Here is a 13,578-nt window from a genome sequence, read left to right on the forward strand (position 1 = left end):
AGCTTGTGTATGTGGTGCAGGGTTATGTGGCTCAGTAACAGTGTCACTACAATGAGCATCATTAGACTGTGACTGATCAGTACAGGGTTGGACTGTAACAGTGGACATTTCATTTGCGTCTGTATGACCTATAGGGCTATCAGGCTGAAGTTCAGGTTCTAAGCTTGAAGACATGACTGAAAAGTCATTAAGTGAAGCTTGCGAAGAGGAAGTCCTTAATTCCCTAACTTTGTTTGTCTCTGAAACGGGCTGTGAACATGTGTCTGGCAGTTGTTGAATCCAGTCAATGGTTCTACCTTCAGAGTCTGCTCCCGATGCAATTACTGAAGCTCTGTCATTCTCAAGATCATTGTCCAATGCCTCTTGTTCAAGTGACTCTGAATGGCTTCTTGATACTGTCGAAATAGCACCATCGCTAGCATCAGCTTCCATATTGCCATGACCAAGATTAGACATGCAATTAGATATTTGACCATCTTGTCCCATCAAGGAGGGCGACTGAGTTTCACTGCTACAGTTTGACAATGTCAAGACTGGATCAGAAAGAGTGCTTTTCACGTCAATTGGAAGGAAGTTTACCAGCATGAGCAGATTGCGATGGACAACTTTTTCCTGTCCAGTGGCAGTATTTTGGATCCTGTATGTGTGGGTGTCTGCATTCCGATCAAGCACTACATATACAGTTGATTCCCACTTGTCAGCCACTTTCTGTTTTCCTCTCCCTGACTTGTTTGGTAGAAGCACTCTGTCACCGATATCAATGTTGAGCCCCTTCCCTTTTCGGTCGTAAATTCTCTTATGTCTGCTCTGCTCTTTCATGGCATACTCTTGTGCTAAATGTAGTGCAGCTTTCAGGTCTTCGGTTAAAGACTCAACATACTTGTCATAGCTGGAAATGTTGGGGTCACAGAGAACTGAGCGAAAGAGAACATCCACAGGCAGACGCGGTACTCTCCCAAACATGAGATAAAAGGGCGCGTACCCTGTCGTCTCGTGTACAGTGCTGTTATATAGAAAGGTCAAAGTCTGTAGGTGCCTAGGCCAGTCTCTTTTGGCAGCTGGTGCCAAAGCACGAATCATACCGCCAAGAGTCCTATTGAATCTTTCAACACTCCCATTTCCCATTGGGTGGTAGGGGGTAGTGTGAGACTTTCTCACACCAGAGACTCTAAGAAGCTCACTGATTAACTGGCTCTCAAAACTGGCACCTTGGTCGCTGTGGATTCTTTCGGGGAAGCCATATATACAAAAATATTTATCCCAAAGAACTCTTGCGACTTGCTTGGCAGATTGGTCTCGACAAACAAATGCCTGCGACAGCCTGGTAAAGTGATCAGTCACCACTAAGACATCAACAGATCTGTTCTGTGCATCCTCAGCTGACCAGAAGTCTATGCAGACTAGTTCCAGTGGTCTGCTTGACACAATGTTTTCCAAGGGTGCTCTGCCCTCTGGATCAGCAGTTTTGCTCACTACACATCTCTGGCAGGTACGTACATATTCTCTCACATCCTTATCTTGGTTCAGCCAAAAGAAGCGTTGTCGGGCAAGACCAAGACTTCTAAACTGGCCCTGATGACCAGCATGATCGTAGACTCCTTTCAACACCTCAGAGATAAGGGATTGGGGGACTAGGAACTGGAATCTTTTGAATCTGGTTGCTGGATCTCGAGATACTCTGTAGAGAATCCCATTTCTCACTGTGAGCTTTTCCCAGTGCTTCAGATAACGAATAACAGCAGGTGGTTCTTTCACTCTCTCTCTCCTAGATGGTCTCCGATGTCTCTGCACATAGTATAAAACTCTAGACAACACTCCATCAGCACACTGTCTCTCATACAGCTCACGCTCCGAGTATGCTGGTAAGGAATCTTGGCCTGGAGGTACCAACTGAGGCAGATGGTGCATAAACATCATGCTTCGAGTTCTAGCACCAGTTTCCCACTCCATGTGTGAATCTAGCAGAGCTTGAACATCATCACTTGCCAAAGATGTTCTGTTCTTGTGTGACACAGAACATTTCTGTTGAGCAAAGAAGACACAACTAGAAGTCCTGTCAGCATCACTTGCCTGTCGAAAGGCATCTTGGATGGAAGCACCGGACACTACCCTAACCTCCGAGAGAAGAGAATCATATGGTTCCTTGAGCAATCTTTGACCAACTCCAGCCCCAACAAAAGGCACACGACTTAAGGCATCAGCAACCACATTCTGTGGTCCTGGGACATACTTGATATCAAAGTTGTAACTTGCTAGTTTAGCTACCCAACGTTGCTCACAGCAGTCAAGCTTGGGTTTGGTCATTATGTGAGCAAGAGGGTTGTTATCAGTCCAAACTGAAAAAACATGGCCTTTAAGCCAGTGACTGAATTTTTCACAGATTGACCACTTCAATGCCAAAAATTCCAGTCGATGTGCAGGATAATTACGCTGGGATTGTGAAAGGGACCGACTTGCAAAGGCAATAGGCCTGGCTCTTGTTTCTCCCTCTTGGACTTGTGACAATACAGCTCCGATACCATCAAGAAAAGCATCCGTGGATAGAATGAAAGGACGAGTGAAGTTGGGATGAGCTAGAACAACAGAGTTAACAAGTTCACTTTTGAGTCTTTCAAAGGCTTGTTGTTGTGCAGAGGACCAGTCACTGGGTGTCAGCTTCCTGTTCTGGGGGATCTGTGAAGACCTTCTACCAGTTTTTCCTTTTCTTTTGTGACCCTTCAGTAGGTCGAAGAGTGGCTTAGCAGTAGCTGAATAGCTAGGGATAAAGTGCTGGTAATAATTGACCATCCCCAGAAAGGATCTGATCCGCTTCTGCGAAGGTGTTAGTCCATCTGATTCCATCAGATCAGCAGCGCACATCTTAGAGATGCTTTCCACTTTACATGGGTCGGTGGATACCCCTGTCTCATCAACAATGTGGCCGAGAAACTTCACAGAGCGGCGCAAGAAGTGGCACTTTTTCTGTGCGAGTTTAAGGTTGTGAACTCGTAGCCGGCTGAAGATCATACTTAGGCGTGTCAAAGCAGTCTTTTCATCAGGCCCAAACACAATGAGATCATCTAAATAGCACAGCAAGCTCAAGAAGTTTTGATCACCAAATATGCTGGACATCATACGCATAAAACTACCCGGACTATTACAAAGGCCTTGCGGAAGGCGCGAGTACTCGAATAGGCCCATCGGAGTGGTAAATGCCGTGTACTTTCGGTCGTCCTCATGCAAGGGCATATTATAGAATCCAGACGTGAGGTCCATGGTGCTAAAAAGTGAGTTACCTCCAAGAGCTGCTAGACAGTCGGCCTGGTGTGGAAGAGGATGAGCGTCTTTCAATGTTCTTCTGTTTAGCCAACGAAAATCAGTGCATATGCGTAAATCTCCATTTTTCTTCCACACAAGCACCAATGGAGAAGCATACTCACTTGTGGATTTCCTAATAATTTCTCTCTCTTCCATCTCAGACAACACTTTGCGCAGCTGCTGATATTGACTTGGGGGCACTCTCCTGAATGGGAGCCTGAATGGTCTGGGATCAGAAAGATGAATTCGATGGACGAATCCCTTAGCTTCGCCGCAATCAAGATGGTTACGTGAGAAAACATCTTCGTACTGTACAATCAAGTCAGCCAACTCTTGTTTGCATTCCTCTGAAACATCACATGAAGCGATGTCTAGCTCATTTAGACCCACTGATTTCAGTTTCTCTTGAACTGAAGATACATCCTTTGCATTATCAGACACAGTTTGGGGACAGCTGACCAATGCAGGTGAACTTGTGTTGGCATCTTCCAACTCTTCAACTGCAATGCATGGAAACAAGTCAGCTAATTTGGCATTGCGTCTCAGTGTTACAGGACTGCCAGTGGTGTTTATTAGCTTCAGTGGCACCCACCTGTCTCCCCATAAGGAAATAACGAGCCTAGCTACCATGACACCTCTAGGTGCAGAATGGGATGAGGTTGGCTCAGCTATGACGGCACTGCCAGGGGAAACTTTAGCAGACTTAGGAAGTTTGCCCCACACTAGGTACTCACGACCTGGTTCCAAACACACAGCTGAATTGCATCTAACTGTCCCAATTTTGTCAGGTACTGTATCTCCTCTCCATCTGGTTAGACCTGCTAGCATGGATAAGAACTCTTCAGATTCTGAGCTGCCTGCAGTGGGGGTTGAGACGGCTTTCCAAAATGTCTCACATTGTTTAGACTGATGAAGGATGTGCTTAATGACGTTGGTACCAAGTATTAACTCGTCATGCTGCCCCGGAACCACCAGAGTAGGCACAGACATTTCAAATCCATACACTTCCATGATTAAGTTGAAAGCTGATGTTGGCTTAACTTGACGTCCTCCACAACCCACAAGTACGACATCTGTGGTAAACTTGCAGTGGTCATCAACCACACCAGCAGCCTTTAGTTTCAGCTCAGCAGCTTCACTGATGGTACACGCCATGGATCCACTGTCCAACATGGCATTCAACACCACTGTATTAGCGACTTTCACTGTTGTGTAAAATAGGCTATCACTTCCTCCAAAAATATGTGTGTTCTGATAGATAACAACTGTAGAATCATCATAATGAGTTTTGACTGAGTTGTAGATTGTCTCAGAATCTGACTGACTCACAGTAACTTGGGAGTTGCAGAAGAGACCTGTACTGCCTCCCTCCAAATACAGGTCTGTTAGTTTCCCTCAGGTTTTGGCTGTGCTGGGGAACGATTTGGACAATTTTGCTTTGTGTGTCCAGGAGAGAAACAGACAAAGCACAGCCGCTCGGACATACAGTGTGTGACAGTGGTATGTTTGTTGTCACTGCAGACCCGACAGACACTTCCACTGAAACTTCGCTGAGGCCTTGAGTTGTGCTTGGGAGCAGGAGCATCACGTTGGACTTTTTCCATCAGCTTTTCAAGCATCTCCATCATACGTGATAAGACTTGACCATCAGACTGCTGTGTATTCTGCACTACAGTTGACAAAGGTGAGAAATGAGGAGTGTGACATGGCTGACCAGGAGTAAGAGACGAATGAAGCTCAGACTGACATAACACTTGGCTGGTAGCTGGACAAGGGGAAGCACAGGGATTGCAGAATTGTTGACTCTGACCAGAGAAAGAGGTGAACTTAGGCTCTGACTGGCTGGGCACTTGACTGTTTGCTGGAGAGCATGAGGATGAAATTGGCATCATAGGCAGGTCTGGCTTAGACTGAAAACTTGTGTTGAGCTCTGTACCAAGAACAGTGGTGGCATGACTGTTTAGATGCTGATCGGCTCTTCCACAGATTCTATGCTCTCTCTGATAATCATCGATCCTAGCCTGTATATCTTTAGCACTCCATTCGTGAATGGGTTCACATTTAAAAATACTGGCCAGTTCAGGATCGGAGCAATGTTTCACATACATCCGAGCCACTTCCTCACTTATGTTCTCCATCCATCTGCCCTGTCTTTTGAGGCCCTCATCTGCAAGGTCGGCTGCCTTGTTTAATCTAATCCAGTAGTCAACTGGACTCTCTCTTTGCTTTGGAAGAGTGGCATAAAAATCAGCAAGTGGGAGGCAGGATGACGTTTCACTAAAGTACTGGAGCAGGACTGTGTAAATCAGCTCTGGGTGCTGCTTGACATCAAGTGTGTGATCGCTACGTAGACTAATCTTGACAACGTCCTTAGCCTTCCCTGCTAACCTGCTAATTATTTCATCAGCCTGTTCAGAAATGGGGCATTTTTGCTTTTTCATGTAAGCTCTGGTTTTGTCAATCCATTCCTGGATGGAGCACTTGTCCGAAGTATCACCTCGGAATGTATCACATTCTGACTTGAGGTGTACCGTCACTTGTGGCATGTTCTGTCTAGGCTGTTCTGTATGTGGGTGACTGTGTGTGCAGTTTTGAGGCTGGTTACTTGTGTTAACTACACCAGCTGACATTAGTTTAGCAACTATTGACTCACCAATCTGTGAACCTAACTGTCCTACCATGTCAGTAAGGTGGTGGAGTGCATCAGAATCACTACTAGGTGTAGAAGTATAAGGACCCTCTCTCATAAACTTCCCAACTGGAGTACTACCTGGGATAAGACCTCTCCCTGTACCCCTACCGCTGTCAGTAAATGACCAAGAGTGTCCAACTCTCCCTTTAACACCCTCACTGGTGACATCACCCTCATAATGATCGTTAAACCATCCACCCCTTCCTTTATGTACAACTGGGTAGTTTAAGTTTGACATGTCAGTACTTGCATTAGATTCAGATTGTTCAGCCATAATGAAAAAAAATAATAATAATAATTAAAAATAAAATAAAATAAAAATATCAAATCACAAATGCAGTAGAAAAACCACTGTGAAAAAAAGGGAAAAAAAAACAACAAAAAAAACTTAATCTCAACTTAAATAACACACTACCTTAAGTGTGTTCAGTTATTAGTATACTTAGTCCATATAATGTGTTTGAATGTGTACTCAGTCCATGTAATGTGTGGATACTTGCATGTTCAAATAATGAATGAGTGTGTACGTGTAGCGTAGAAGTGGACCTGACGACAATGGTGAACTTGACACTTGCAGCAACAGTCACGGCGGTCAGCGTTGAACCGACCAAGATGATCTCAGGAGTCACGGCACCAATGTGACGGATTCACGGCACCAGTGTGACGGACCCGTCAGCAGAACCAGCTTGTTTCACGACACCCCTCACCAATAGCACAGCAACACACGCACACCCTCGTTCATGCTTTCATCCACTTTTATTCTGGAAAACAACACGTAAATATTTTTTACTTCTGTCGTGGTGAAGTGGCTACTGCAGTTACTGCCAGCCGCAGCACAGAGAATCAGAGACTGCTGCTAAAACAGCACATATATTGCAAGAACATATTTAAGCGCCTAATATATGGCTTTACAATATTCTTTTAGAGAATATAAAACACAGCTTTGAAAAGTATTATGGACTGTCTCTGCGTTATCAGTAAAAACTTACAATAAAACATACATATTAAAATGGATGGAAATCAGCATTTTACAAGTTTTATAAAAAATAAAAATAAAATAATAATACAATAACAGAACATTAACAGATAAAGATTCAAATATTAATAAAATACATACCTGGAAAACAACACGTAAATATTTTTTTACTTCTGTCGTGGTGAAGTGGCTACTGCAGTTACTGCCAGCTGGTAAATAAATAAAAATATCTCTCATTAACAAAGAATAGAAAATGGAGGGAAAAACGGATCCTCGTGTAAATCTCACCCAACTTTTAACAGAGGAGCGAGCAATAGACTCATAAACAGTTAACTACGACCTAAAACAATCAATTCTTCGCGAAAATAAGTTTTAATATGTTTTATTAACATAGTTAGAGCACAATTTTTAACCTAAAATATGTTTTTAATTATTATTTATTAAGAAAACTCGGAGCTCAGCACCTACCCGCAGCACAGAGAATCAGAGACTGCTGCTGAGGGATGGTGGCTCAGAAGGATCAAACAGCGTAACTGCAGTTCACCACTTACCAGTAGGGGCCGCCAAAACTCCATTTTAGAACATTAAAGAGTCTAATTTTATGAAATTCATTTAAAACACAGGGATTTTCTTACTCTGTTACATACGCTGCTATTTTTAAGGTTTCCTTCATGTAGTTCAGTAATGTGAGGATCATATTTTAAACAGCGTAAATATAACAAACAGATAAATAACGTCATGATCAGCTCAGAGCTTCTCGAACTTTAATTCAGAGCTCAGTTCAGTGTGTTGATGGAGTTTTAAACAAGGCTCAACCCCTCTCTCACCTGTGTGTGTTTATGCGACCGGTGCTGGCGCATGATAAGGATGAGTTAGTGTCCGAATTCACTCCAGTTTTACCACTAATTAGTGAACTTATTAGTATCTCCCTACATAGCGCAACACTAATGAGGGAGTAGGGAGCCATTTTGGTCACAGCCATAGACTTTGTATTGAAGTATTTATCAGTAGACAGTACGTTCCCTAAATACATGTTTACAAGTGTTTAAATATCTGGTTAAAGTGGCTCATTCGTTCATATTGCTGGTGTTCAGAGTTGTTGCATGTGTTGCCATGGTAACAGCTGTAAGAGTATGGCTCCATATTCTTACACAGCGGAATCAGGCTAGAATTCTAAAAGTTATGACGTCACTCACTGGAGATTATAAATACAGGCTGCAGAGCAAAGTTCCATCACTTCACTTCAGCGGTTCAGCAGAGCAGTTCAGCAGAGAAGGTTCACTCATGGCTTACTCTGGAGTTAATTATTTGCTACCAGAACTGAACATGTTCAGAATGGTGCAGTATGGTTTAAGAAACATATCAACAGATATACAGTACATCAAGGAGATGATCTCTCAGCAAGGGCGAGAGCACCAGAGGCTCAGGGACCAAAAGCAGAAGCTGCAGGAAGAGCTTAAAGAGGAACGCAGAAAGGTGGAGAGTAGGGACATTGGGATGAAAAAATTGACAAACTATATTGTGAGAATGGAAGCAGAAGTCCAGTGCAAGTGGGCCGAGGCAAATGAGTGCATCCAGAAACTCAGGGAGTACAGACGGAAGCTGATGGATGAGCTGGCGTATAAGGATAAAGAGCTAGAGATGACCAGAGAGAAGCTGATGAAAGAACGGGTGGAGGTAGAGACCATGAGGAAGATATTGGATGAGCTCCGCTCCAAAACTCAGGAAGAAACTGACCAGTGTAGGGATAGGACGAAGCAGATGGGGCTGGAGCAGGAATATAAAATGCAGAAGGTGGAGGAGCAGGAAAATGAAATGCAGACATGGGAGGAGCTTGAGCAGGAATATAAAATGCCGACGTTGGAGGAAGAGGAGCAGGAATATGCAATGCAGAAGTTGGAGGAGCTGGAGCAGGAGCTGAAGCAGGAATATGCAAGGCAGAAGGCGGAGGAGCTGGAGCAGGAATTTAAAATGCCGACGTTGGAGGAAGAGGAGCAGGAATATGCAATGCAGAAGTTGGAGGAGCTGGAGCAGGAGCTGAAGCAGGAATATGCAAGGCAGAAGGCGGAGGAGCTGGAGCAGGAATTTAAAATGCCGACGTTGGAGGAAGAGGAGCAGGAATATGCAATGCAGAAGTTGGAGGAGCTGGAGCAGGAGCTGAAGCAGGAATATGCAAGGCAGAAGGCGGAGGAGCTGGAGCAGGAATTTAAAATGCCGACGTTGGAGGAAGAGGAGCAGGAATATGCAATGCAGAAGTTGGAGGAGCTGGAGCAGGAGCTGAAGCAGGAATATGCAAGGCAGAAGTCGGAGGAGCTGGAGCAGGAATTTAAAATGCCGACGTTGGAGGAAGAGGAGCAGGAATATGCAATGCAGAAGTTGGAGGAGCTGGAGCAGGAGCTGAAGCAGGAATATGCAAGGCAGAAGGCGGAGGAGCTGGAGCAGGAATTTAAAATGCCGACGTTGGAGGAAGAGGAGCAGGAATATGCAATGCAGAAGTTGGAGGAGCTGGAGCAGGAGCTGAAGCAGGAATATGCAAGGCAGAAGGCGGAGGAGCTGGAGCAGGAATTTAAAATGCCGACGTTGGAGGAAGAGGAGCAGGAATATGCAATGCAGAAGTTGGAGGAGCTGGAGCAGGAGCTGAAGCAGGAATATGCAAGGCAGAAGGCGGAGGAGCTGGAGCAGGAATTTAAAATGCCGACGTTGGAGGAAGAGGAGCAGGAATATGCAATGCAGAAGTTGGAGGAGCTGGAGCAGGAGCTGAAGCAGGAATATGCAAGGCAGAAGGCGGAGGAGCTGGAGCAGGAATTTAAAATGCCGACGTTGGAGGAACTGGAGCAGGAGCTGAAGCAGGAAAATGAAATACTGAGAGGTCCGCCAGAGAGACAGAAGAAGATGGAGACCATTAAGGATGAGAATGATAAGAGCACAAAGAAGAGAAGTTTCTGGAAAAGGCTGAGTAAGATGTTCAAAAGATTGGGAGGAGGTGGGTGCGAGACACGGAGGTAGAGAGGAAGTGACGGGAGGAGCGCGGGAGGAGTAAGGACGTGGATCAAGCTCCCAAAATTAGGTTATATACATAGCTCCCACTTACAGAGTTGAGCTGTTATAATCGAAACTTAGAGCGAGCATGACGCCCGCTCCCTCGCCCCAACGCGCGCGACCGCAGCGACGACACCTTCGCCCACACCCCCACTCCCATTCCCCATCCCAAAAAAATTACGGAGGAGGAGATCAATCCTCATTGCGAATCAGGACAAAGTGAGAGAATGTATAGAATTACAATAAATTCTTTTTGAATCAAAATGTTGGTCTCTCTTGCTTTCTTACAGTAGAGAACATGTATAATGCAATAAAATACTATAAAAACAGCTAAACTAAATAAATTTAAACCTACTTTGCTTATATGTGATCAGTTATCCCTAATTGATATTTGGAGACTTTTAAACCAAACAAAAAATATTACTCTTGGAGTAATTCATCCAGAACTGTTCAATCCAGATTTGACCTATTGCTTATTAGTCTAGGTTGTGTGCAGTTTGTTACAGAATGTTCCTATTGTTATGCTCCTGTTTCTGATCATCAGATGATACTTCTGAATCTGACAGGCCATAAAAAAAATAAAGCGTGGCTATTGGAAATTAAATTTAATATTAAATTCTTTATTAGAAAACTAATTTATTTTTAAAATTTTGTTAAATTGATTGCTTATCAACTATTTGGCCATAAACAAATGAATCATAACCAGAGATGGGAGGTTTAAGTTTAAAGTTAGGGATTGTGCTGTTCAGATCAATAAAACAAAAAAAAAACTCTATCAGGAAAAAATGATTATGGAACAATTGCATTATCTATTAGAAAAATAAAAACTTTCAGATGGAGAGAAAATTACAAAAGTGACAGGTACAATCTGAAATAGATCACACTGATATTAATATGGCAAAAAGAGCTTTTGTAGGACTAAGTGGATAGAAGAAGGGAAAATAATTACTAGTCACTTTTTTGGAATGGAAAAATGTAATCATAAACAACAACTTATCTCTTCCCTTAAAATAAATGATATGCTTACTAGTGATTCCATTAAAATAAATAACTATGTAAGAGGACAAATGTTTGGAATATATGGATAGTATCAGGCGGTGGGGTGGCATCCTTAAAAAACCTTTATTTAAAAGGTTTGTGGAATGCATAGAAAATGGAGAAATGTCATCTTCTATGAAGCAAGGAATTAAAACATTACTCCTCAAACCAAACAAAGATACTTTATTATTAAATAATTGGCATCCCATAGCTTTATTAAATATAGATTACAAGATCTTACCTCTTATATATTCCAATATATTCCAATCGTTTAAAAAACGGCTTAAATGAAATCATAAACGAATGTCAGACGGGGTTCATGACGAATAGGCATATAAATTGCAATATTAGATTGATACTGGTTATTTTAGATTACTGTGACTGTATAAAATCTGAGGCATTAACTATTTTTTTTATTAATATTTCTATAAAGCCTTCGATACTGTTAAGTACAAATTTATTTTAAATGCTCTAAGGCCATTCGGTTTTGGAAAAAAATGTATTCCTATTATAGAAATGTTTCATAGAGACATTAATAGCTCTGTTATTATGTACCTTAACACTTCCAAAAGATTTACGATCAACAGGGGGATACATCAAGGCTGTTCAATTTCCCCATCACGGTTTCTAATTGTAGTGAAATTACTCTCATTCAACATACTGAATTGTCCAGATATTCATGTTATATCCTATTTTTAATAAACAAATAAAAAATTCTCAATCAGCTGACGATACTGTTCTCTTTCTAAAGGATAAACAGATTCCCTCAGCTGTATCATTAATAAATGTTTTCTGAGGCATCTGGTTTGAAGTTAAACTTGTCAAAATGTGAAATTATGCCTTTATGATTGCCATGAAACTTCAATACTTAATATACCTGTCTATGAAAAAATGTTAAGTATCTTTGTATCACTATTTGGAAAAATGCTTCAGATAGAGGGGATTTAAATGTTTCTCCTAGGTTAACTAAAGCTAAAAAGATTTTTAATAATTGGCTTTTTATATTACGGAGGGCTCTTTTGACAAAAGCTGAAGGCTTAAAAAAAGACCGGCGTCAGCGCTGTTGTGGAACGAGGCGATCCCCGGGGGACATTTTCAGTAAAAAAAAAAAAAAAAAAAAAAGATTCAAGGTTTTTTTTTTCTTGTTTCATTACTGACCCAATCAAGTTGGATACTCTACAGATAGGTAATTCATTTAGAATCATGAAACTTATTTTGCTTCAATTTAATCTCCTTCTGCTTTTACCAAACACAATTCTGATTGTGTTTACATAAACATAATACTATCTCATGCAGTGTGAAAAAAGCACATCAATAATTTTGAGTATATGTATGTATAAGTGCTCTCAACTCACCCCCAAATTTGACATACAGTAACTGCTTAATTAAATGAATAGGGTAACCATGGGATGAGGGACATTAGTATTTAAATTATGTGAAACTGACACCAATAAATCCATAATTCCTGCTGTTTACTTACTTAGAAGTATTTTGTTTCTAAGTAGCATAGTCACTGTGAAGTATGGAGAATAGTTTTGCAATATATTGAATATGCCTGAATTGAATTTTTGGAAAATGGGCCTTAAAAGTTCTTGAATTTTACCTTGTAAAAGGTATATGAACCCTGAATATTGCATTTTGCTATACAAAAGAATCCATTTGATCAGGGCTCCCGGGAAAAAAACATTGCTTAGGGCCCCAGAACTTCCAAATCCGCCCCTGCAGGTGCCACTGGTGACGTGGACTCACAAAGGGGTGGGACAATTGGATAGCCAAATTGGGAGAAAATGGAGGAAAATCAGAAATAAAATTATAAAAAAAAGGAAAGGGATCTGGCTGCTTTCCTAGTCTTTCTGAACTCTGTCTCCCGTTGCAAGCTTGTCTTGAAGAAATAGCTGTGTGAAAACCTTGATCATTTGGCTAAAATTTTAACCTTCAAGGTGTAGGCCTGGAGGTGCCTATACTGCTTTATTCTCTTGGTAGAACAATAGAGAGGACTTGGTGTCTTGATGTTCTTGTTTCTTGTATCTCTGTTAAGCTATTTATTGGTGTACCTCATTATTTAAATTGAATAGAATGACAATAACATTTGGTGCAAGTGTGATACAATGTGATACAATAATCAATTTATGCCTAGACTTTGTAGAAAATGTATTATGTTATAATTAAAACTAGCTAACAGGAAGTGTATGTATTCTCCTCTACCCTCCTAATCTCAATTTAGTGTTACTCAATTTCATCACCTGCAAAGCAATGAGAGCCTCTATAATAAACCAACCCAATTTTATCAGGGCTGTTTACAGGGGGGCTTATGAGAGAGGAAACTTTATCTTGAAATCTGATTCTACAAAATTTGTAAATGCTCCTATAGGGTGTGATGAAGGACTAAGCCCCCCTTGATGAAGGATTAATTTCACGTTCAGGTACTAAAGGCTTTGAACTTTGCAATTAAATAATGTACACTGTAAAGCACATTTAAGAAGTAATGCAATTTTGCATATACTTGCAAAAGTATTTGTCTCCCCTTGAACTTTTC

At 41.7% G+C, this 13,578-nt stretch overlaps 1 protein-coding gene across 1 annotated transcript; it reads left to right on the forward strand.

Annotated features, from left to right (window-relative positions):
- Positions 1-8,267: 8,267 nt before the first annotated feature.
- Positions 8,268-10,085, forward strand: LOC125784531 (trichohyalin-like). The gene has a single exon (XM_049468282.1). It carries the CDS (start codon positions 8,292-8,294, stop codon positions 9,969-9,971), a length of 1,680 nt encoding a protein of 559 aa, XP_049324239.1. The 5' UTR covers positions 8,268-8,291; the 3' UTR covers positions 9,972-10,085.
- The last annotated feature ends 3,493 nt before the right edge of the window (positions 10,086-13,578 follow it).

Source organism: Astyanax mexicanus, chromosome 19, assembly GCF_023375975.1.
Source record: "Astyanax mexicanus isolate ESR-SI-001 chromosome 19, AstMex3_surface, whole genome shotgun sequence".
Classification (NCBI taxonomy): domain Eukaryota; kingdom Metazoa; phylum Chordata; class Actinopteri; order Characiformes; family Acestrorhamphidae; genus Astyanax; species Astyanax mexicanus.